Consider the following 8,774-nt stretch of genomic DNA (forward strand, 5'->3'; position numbering starts at 1 on the left):
AAAAGAGTGTGGGTACTAGACTAACCTGCCTGTAGTCCAGACCCCATTGCAAATGTGTGGCACATTATGAAGCCTAAAATACCACAACGGAGACCCCGGACTGTTGAACAACTTAAGCTGTACATCAAGCAAGAATGGGAAATAATTCTACCTGAAAAGCTTCAAAAATTGGTTTATTGTTTATTGTTTATTGAATGCCAAGGCGACTGTTAGTCTTCCTGGGGTCCATATAGGAGCATACAAAATTAAAATACAAAGAATACATGCATTACCAGACATTATACAATGTAAAAATACAACATAAGATAAAAAGCTAGTTAAAACCAGTATTAAAAATGCATGTCATGTGGGCAGCTGCAACAGGTGTATCTTCAAAGCTGTCTTGAATGACAATTTACTTTGTGAGAGATTAATGTGAGATGGCAACCCATTCCAGAATGATGTGATACATGACTGTATGTTTGAGGAGATTGGTCCTGGGAGCAGCAAGGGCCAAATAGCCATTGCTGGCATTCCTAGTGTCATGAATATGTGTGTTAGTTGATTTTAAAAACTGTTTGTAAAAGTAATCTGGTGATTGATCTAAAATGATAGTTCTAAAAAACATAAGGAGACTACAATGCATCTTTTGTTCAACAGACAACCAGGACAGGCGTGAACGCATAAATTGGTCTCCCCAGTTCCCAAACGTTTACTGAGTGTTGTTAAAAGGAAAGGCCATGTAACACAGTGGTAAAAATGCCCCTGTGCCAATGTTTTTGCAATGTGTTGCTGCCATTAAATTCTAAGTTAATGATTATTTGCAAAAAATATATAGTTTCTCAGTTTGAACATTAAATATCTTGTCTTTGCAGTCTATTCAATTGAATATGAGTTGAAAAGGATTTTCAAAAATTGGATTCTGTTGTTATTTTACCATTTACACAACGTGCCAACTTCACTGGTTTTGGGTTTTGTAGTTCTGAAGGAGGAGGCTCAGGGTTAGACCAACTTCGCACTGGAAGGAGTATTTCTCGCAGCTGGCCTGGGAACGCCTCGGTGTCCTCTAGTGGGCTTCCATACTGAGACTGACCCGGACTTCGACAAGCAGAAAAATCTGGATGAATATATGAATACCTCTCTGAACATTATTATCTTTGTAAAGTCATGTGACAAAAACAAAAATTTTGCAGGTGCTCTGGTGGGTCAGCGTCTGTCTGACCATCCTGATGTCCGAAAACTGGGGTTCACAGGTTCAACTGAAATTGGTAAACACATCATGAAAAGGTGAGCCTCCAGGACAAACAGGCAAAGTGATCATTTGACAACTTTTCATGAGATCTTGCCTCTTGTTGTCCTTTCCAAGCTGTGCAGTCAGTAATGTGAAAAAAGTGTCCCTGGAGCTCGGAGGAAAGTCCCCGCTCATCATCTTCAGTGACTGTGACATCGACAAAGCAGTGCGCATGGTACGTCATTCACAGGAGCACACTCTCAACTTTAGGTATGTTGTAGCACATTAAGATAGATGCAATGATATCAGTGTACTTTGTGTATTCCAGGGCATGAGTTCAGTGTTCTTCAACAAAGGAGAGAACTGTATAGCAGCTGGCAGACTCTTTGTGGAAGACAGTATTCACGACCAGTTTGTCAAAAGAGTGGTACGTGTCTTTTATTGTCTTTTAGACTTAGACAAACTTTAATGTTCCACAAGGGAAATTGTCCCACACAAGATTTTGTAAGAGTGCTGCAATGAATACAATCAGACTTGTACTGCGGCTTAATAGAAATGATCTTGGATGAGAGCAGGGACACTGACTATGGGTTGTGTCTTCTGCATTTGACCCATGCCCATGTTCACCCCCTGGGAGGTGAGGGGAGCAGTGCGCTCGGGAATCATTTGGTGATTTAACCCCCAATTCCAACCCATGATGCTGAGTGCCAAGCAGGGAGGCAATGGGTCCCATTTTTTTAAGTCTTTGGTATGACTCGGGGTTTGAACTCGCCACCTCCCAGTCTCAGGGCGGACACTCTAACCACAAGGCCACGGAGCTAGTTGAGGGTGTTTTTCCAGCATGATAATGACTCAAAACAATAGAAACTAAGGAGAAGGATATTAAGACCTTGAAGTGGTTAAGACAGTCTCCAGACCATAATCCCACAGAAAATCATTGGATGGAGCTAAAACTTAAAGTTGACAAGCAACAGCCTCTAAACATTCTGTATTTGGAGGTAATCTGTGAAAAGGGGCAGACAAAAGGTTCTCCTGAGATGTTTTCAACCCTGGTGACTATCTACACCAAATACTAAATCACCTTTTGCATTGCATCAAATACTTGTTCAGCCCAAACTCTATTTTATTTAAAAATTGTATGATCTCTTATTTGCCGGTGTCCATTTGTGTGTTAGTTAGTTCCCTTCTTCATAACTCTGGACTCCGCACTCAGAAAAGCCATTACTGGGCCAGAGAAGGATCTCGACTCGTAAGTCAAGAAGAAAGCCTGCCATAGTCCGAGCAGACCTTGGCAATACAGATGACATCTGACTGTTGTCTGACTGAGTAGAACAGGTACAAGAGCTCTTGAACAGAGTGGAGGCAGAATGTGCAAGGGTTGAATGTAAATAAAACCATATTTATACTGAACAAAAATATAAACACAACACTTTTGTTTTTGCCCTCATTTTTCATGAGTTGAACTCAAAGATCTAAAACTTTTACTGTATGCACAAAAAACATATTTCCCTCAAATATTGTTCACAGATCTGTCTAAATCTATGTTGGTCTTTGCCAAGATAATCCACCCCACCTCACAGGAGTGGCATATCAAGATGCTGATTAAACAGCATGATTATTGCACAGGTGTGCCTTAGGTTGCCCACGATGAAAGGCCAATCTGAAATGGGCAGTTTTGCTTTATTGATGTCGGCTTACTGTACAAGAACAGGTCGCTACGTTCTGGCCCGGAAAGCAGGTTTGATCTGGCTTAAGAAGCCCAGGGAGCTCATCAGAGACAGGTGTGTTAAGTGCTGAATGATTGCAGATTGATTGCAGCCACATGCTGCAGCCGGAGTGGCGGCGTACTTGCCAACCTTGAGACCTCCGAATTTGGGTGTGGGGGGGGGGGGGGGGGTTAAGGGGGAGGAGTATATTTATAGCTAGAATTCACTGAAATTCAAGTATTTCTTATATATATATATATATATATATATATATATATATATATATATATATATATATATATATATATATATATATATATATATATATATACAGAAATACTTGACTTTCAGTGAATTCTAGCTATATACATATATATATACATATATATATACCGGTATATATATGTATATGTATATGTATATGTATATATATATATATATATATATATATATATATATATATATATATATATATATATATAAATACTTGACTCTCAGTGAATTCTAGCTATATATATATATAAAATAAATATATATTCAAGTATTTATTTTATATATATATATATATATATATATATATATATATATATATATATATATATATATATATATATATATATATATATATATATATATATACATAAATAAAATAAATACTTGAATTTCAGTGTTCATTTATTTACACATATACACACACAACATAACACTCCTCTACTCATTGTTGTATTTGAAAGTGCAATGCTTTGCAGCCAGTAGCACAGCCTTTGAAGGAGCATAGGTATGGGCAGCATCTGTGAAATTTAATTTGCAGGAAAGGAGTGAGTTTAGGGTTGAATTGTCCATTCTCGTTCTATTCTCTGTCACTATCTTTCTAACCATGTTCAACTCCCTCTCCGATGACTTGCAAGTGTACTTCTTCTTACTCGTCGTCGCCATGACTGTCTCTTCTTCGTTCTTCTGCTTCGTCTCCTTCTTGTTGTGTGTGCAGTTGTGCACTCTCCAAAAGCTGTAGATGTTATGACGTGACTGGGCCGGCACGCTGTTTATATGGACGAAAAGCGGACGTGACGACAGGCTGTCCTCACTCAGGTCCGCATGGACCTGGAGGGGGCGTACCTTGTTGTCCGGCTGGAAATCGGGAGAATGGTTGTCCCGGGAGATTTTCGGGAGAGGCACTGAAATTCGGGAGTCTCCCGGAAAATTCGGGAGGGTTGGCAAGTATGAGTGGCGCGCGCAGGTGCGCGCTTGGAGGTGCGCTCAGCGCAGCGCCCAGATGGATGCGCATTGGGATGCGTGACATTATTTTAAGGATTATTCACAATTGGGAGATTTGAGTGCTTTTTTAAACAGGTATTATGTTTTATCATTCTTTCGGGACAATTGTGTTTGTCTTGTTGTATGAGGTGCTCATCACTGCGTCTCTGTCAGGTCGAAGAAATGAAGAAGATGAAGATTGGAGATCCACTGGACCGCTCCACAGACCACGGCCCTCAGAACCACAAAGCCCACTTGGACAAATTGGTGGAATATTGTCAGACTGGCGTCAAAGAGGGTGCCACCCTGGTGTGTGGTGGCAAACAAGTGCAGAGACCAGGTAAGGCAATAATGTCTGCCTTTGTAGTTTTAGCAATGCTTGTCTGCAGCTAAAGAGCAGACGTTGATGGATACCAATTTTGTTTTCTTTCCGGACAGGCTTCTTCTTTGAGCCCACTGTGTTCACAGACGTTCAAGACCACATGTACATCGCCCGAGAGGAGTCATTTGGCCCCATCATGATCCTTTCCAAGTTCAAGAGCGGGTAAACTGTGACCACAGAGGACTTCACGCCGAGACATTACTGGGTTTTTCATCATACTTCCTGCCTGGTTTACCCGATTTAGTGACGTGGATGATGTCCTGCGTAGAGCCAACGCCACAGAGTACGGCCTCGCCTCAGGGGTTTTTACACGGGACATCAGCAAAGCATTGTATGTCAGTGAAAAACTCAATGCTGGCACAGTCTTTGTCAACACCTACAACAAGACCGATGTGGCTTCACCCTTCGGGGGCTTCAAACAGTCGGGTTTTGGAAAAGACCTGGGTAAGCTAAGATCGCCATATCGCACAAAACCTCAAGACCTTAGTTCAAGGTGCAAAAGGTTTCTTGTACTTAACACCACACATAGGCCTGTTAATTGTATGCAATAAATCCTTCCTGACATTGTTTAAAAAACCTAATTTGGAAATATAAACATACAAAACCCAAAACCAGTGAAGTTGGCACGTCGTGTAATTGGTAAATAAAAACAGAATGCAATGATTTGCAAATCATTTTCAACCTATATTCAATTGAATAGACTGCAAAGACAATATATTTAATGTTCCAACTGGTAAACTTTATTTTTTGCAAATATTAGCTCATTTGGAATTTGATGCCTGCAGCATGTTTCAAAAAAGCTGGCACAAGTGGCAAAAAAGAATGAGAAAGTTGAGGAATGCTCATCAAACATTTATTTGGAACATCCCACAGGTGAACAGGCTAATTGGGAACAGGTGGGTGCCATGATTGGGTATAAAATAAGCTTCCATGAAATGCTCAGTCATTCACAAACAAGGATGGGGCGAGGGTCACCACTTTGTGAACAAATGCGTGAGCAAATTGTCGAACAGTTTAAGAACAACATTTCTCAACGAGCTATTGCAAGGAATTTAGGGATTTCACCATCTACGGTCCATAATATCATCAAAACGTTTAGAGAATCTGGAGAAATCAATCACTGCACGTACATGGCAATGCCCATGATCTTCGATCCCTCAGGCGGTACTACATCAAAAAATGACATCAGTGTGTAACGGATATCACCACATGGGCTCAGGAACACTTCAGAAAACCACTGTCAGTAACTACAGTTCGTTGCTACATCTGTAAGTGCAAGATAAAACTCTACTATGCAAAGTGAAAGCCATTTATCAACAACACCCAGAAACGCCACCGGCTTCGCTGGGCCCGAGCTCATCTAAGATGGACTGATGCAAAGTGGAAAAGTGTTCTGTGGTCTGACGAGTCCACATTTCAAATTGTTTTTGGAAACTGTGGATGTCGTGTCGTCTAGACCAAAGAGGAAAAGAACCATCCGGATTGTTATAGGCACAAAGTTCAAAAGCCAGCATCTGTAATGGTATGAGGGTGTATTCGTTCCCAGGGCATGGGTAACTTACACATCTGTGAAGGTGCCATTAATGCTGAAAGGTACATACAGGTTTTGAAGCAACATATGTTGCCATACAAGCAACGTTATCATGGACGCCCCTGCTTATTTCAGCAAGACAATGCCAAGCCACGTGTTACAACAGCATGGCTTTATAGTAAAAGAGTGCAGGTACTAGACTCGCCTGCCTGTAGTCCAGACCTGTCTCCCATTGAAAATGTGTGGCGCATTATGAAGCCTAAAATACCACAACGGAGACCCCGGACTGTTGAACAACTTAAGATGTACATCAAGCAAGAATGGGAAAGAATTCCACCTGAACAGCTTCAAAAATTGGTCTCCTCAGTTCCCAAACGTTTACTGAGTGTTGTTAAAAGGAAAGACCATGTAACACAGTGGTAAAAATGCCCCTGTGACAACGTATTTGTAATGTGTTGCTGCCATTATATTTCTAAGTTGATGATTATTTGCAAAAAAAAAAATTCAGTTTCTCAGTTGGAACATTAAATATCTTGTCTTTGCAGTCTATTCAATTGAATATAGGTTGAAAGGGATTTGCAAATCATTGTATTCTGTTTTTATTTACCAATTACACAATGTGCCAACTTCACTGATTTTGGGTTTAGTAAATCAATGCTGTACTAACTGTCAGTGCTACTCCACCAGGTCAAGAGGCGCTCAACGAATACCTGAAGACCAAGGCTGTGATCATCGAGTACTGATTCTGTCCAGTCTGTTCTAAACATGTCCTATCTGTCCACAACATGCCTTGTTGTATCTCAGGCTTGCCCTAATATTGTTTTGCAATGTCATTAGTTAGAAGAGGCCTTTTGAAAACATGAATTGCATCTAAATATGGCTTACATTAGGTCATAAGCGTCTTAAAATCCGTAACAGATCTACACTACCTTGAACCTTGTTATTCTGCGGAGCTAATCAATCACGTTGTTTATGGTAGTTTTACTTGAATAACCCAGCTACTGTAGGAAAGTATTTGTAAGTGCTGTACTGTCATGGACTGGATAGACACTGGAATGTGCTTTCTTCTGACCTCGGCTATCACTCTGCATTGATCTGGAATATGCGATATCTAACTTGCTACTGTGAATAAATACATCCACTAACGTCCGCTGTCCCTTCTATAAAGCTTATAGCCAGACCACAAGTCTTGAGTAACACTGGTTGTAGTGTCACGGTCAGGTCAAGTCCAGTGATGGTTGGATCCTAAGATGCAGACACATGAAGGAGTGTAGCAAAAAGTCTTTATGGACAAGTCCATGAGCATGAAGTACATACACTGCAAAAAGAACAATTGTGGATGTTAAAGTAAAAAACTTGAAGCTGAAGCGTCAGAATTTTACTGTATGCGCACTGACGCTTCTTATCCACCCTGATGGAGCTTGAGAGGTGCTGCAATGAGAAATGAGCGAAACTGCCCAAAGATAGGTGTGCCAAGTTTGTGGCATCGTATTCAAAAAGACTTGAGGCTGTAGTTGCTGCCAAAGGTGCATCAACAAAGTATTGAGCAAAGGCTGTAAAAATATCTGTTTTTTATTTTTATTTTTAATACATTTTCAGAAATTTCCCAAAAATTTATTTTTCACATTACCATTACGGGGTATTGTGTGTAGAATTTTGAGGACAAAAACATTTGTTGTTATTTTTTTTTTTCATTTTGGAATAAGGCTGTAACATAAAATGTGTTAAAAAGTAAAGTGCTGTGAATACTTTCCAGATGCACTGTTTATTGTATGTATGTATATATATATATATATATATATATATATGTATATATGTATATATATATATATATATATATATATATATACATATATATAGGCTTCACGGTGGCAGAGGGGTTAGTGCATCTGCCTCACAATACGAAGGTCCTGAGTAGTCTTGGGTTCAATCCCGGGCTCGGGATCTTTCTGTGTGGAGTTTGCATGTCCTCCCCGTGACTGCGTGGGTTCCCTCCGGGTACTCCGGCTTCCTCCCACTTCCAAAGACATGCACCTGGGGATAAGTTGATTGGCAACACTGAATTGGCCCTAGTGTGTGGATGTGAGTGTGAATGTTGTCTGTCTATCTGTGTTGGCCCTGCGATGAGGTGGCGACTTGTCCAGGGTGTACCCCGCCTTCCGCCCGATTGTAGCTGAGATAGGCTCCAGCGCCCCCCGCGACCCCAAAGGGAATAAGCGGTAGAAATGGATGGATGGATGGATGGATATATATATATATATATATATATATATATATATATATATATATATATATATATATATATATACAGAATATGTATATGTATATATATGTGTACATATGTATGTATATAAATATATATACAGAATATGTATATGTATATATATGTGTACATATGTATGTATATATATATATATATGTATATATATGTATATACATATATATATACATGTATATATATATGTATTATATATATATATGTATTATATATATATACATATGTATGTATATATATATATATACAGAATATGTATATGTATATATATGTGTACATATGTATGTATATATATATATATATATATGTATATATATGTATATACATATATATACATGTATATATATGTATTATATATATATATATATGTATTATATATATATATATATATGTATGTATATATATATATATGTATA

At 39.1% G+C, this 8,774-nt stretch overlaps 1 protein-coding gene across 1 annotated transcript in view; it reads left to right on the plus strand.

Annotated features, from left to right (window-relative positions):
• The window catches only part of aldh1l1 (aldehyde dehydrogenase 1 family, member L1), a 74,155-nt gene extending 66,927 nt beyond the window's left edge, over positions 1-7,228 (plus strand). The window contains exons 19-25 of the mRNA XM_061937956.2: positions 1,173-1,266; positions 1,346-1,445; positions 1,539-1,637; positions 4,345-4,510; positions 4,609-4,714; positions 4,797-4,996; positions 6,771-7,228. Coding sequence (XP_061793940.2) covers positions 1,173-1,266; positions 1,346-1,445; positions 1,539-1,637; positions 4,345-4,510; positions 4,609-4,714; positions 4,797-4,996; positions 6,771-6,826 — 821 coding nt within the window. The 3' untranslated portion in view covers positions 6,827-7,228. The remainder of the gene's footprint in view (positions 1-1,172; positions 1,267-1,345; positions 1,446-1,538; positions 1,638-4,344; positions 4,511-4,608; positions 4,715-4,796; positions 4,997-6,770) is intronic.
• Positions 7,229-8,774: the final 1,546 nt, after the last annotated feature.

The sequence above is a fragment of the Nerophis lumbriciformis genome, linkage group LG03 (genome assembly GCF_033978685.3).
Source record: "Nerophis lumbriciformis linkage group LG03, RoL_Nlum_v2.1, whole genome shotgun sequence".
NCBI classification, from domain to species: domain Eukaryota; kingdom Metazoa; phylum Chordata; class Actinopteri; order Syngnathiformes; family Syngnathidae; genus Nerophis; species Nerophis lumbriciformis.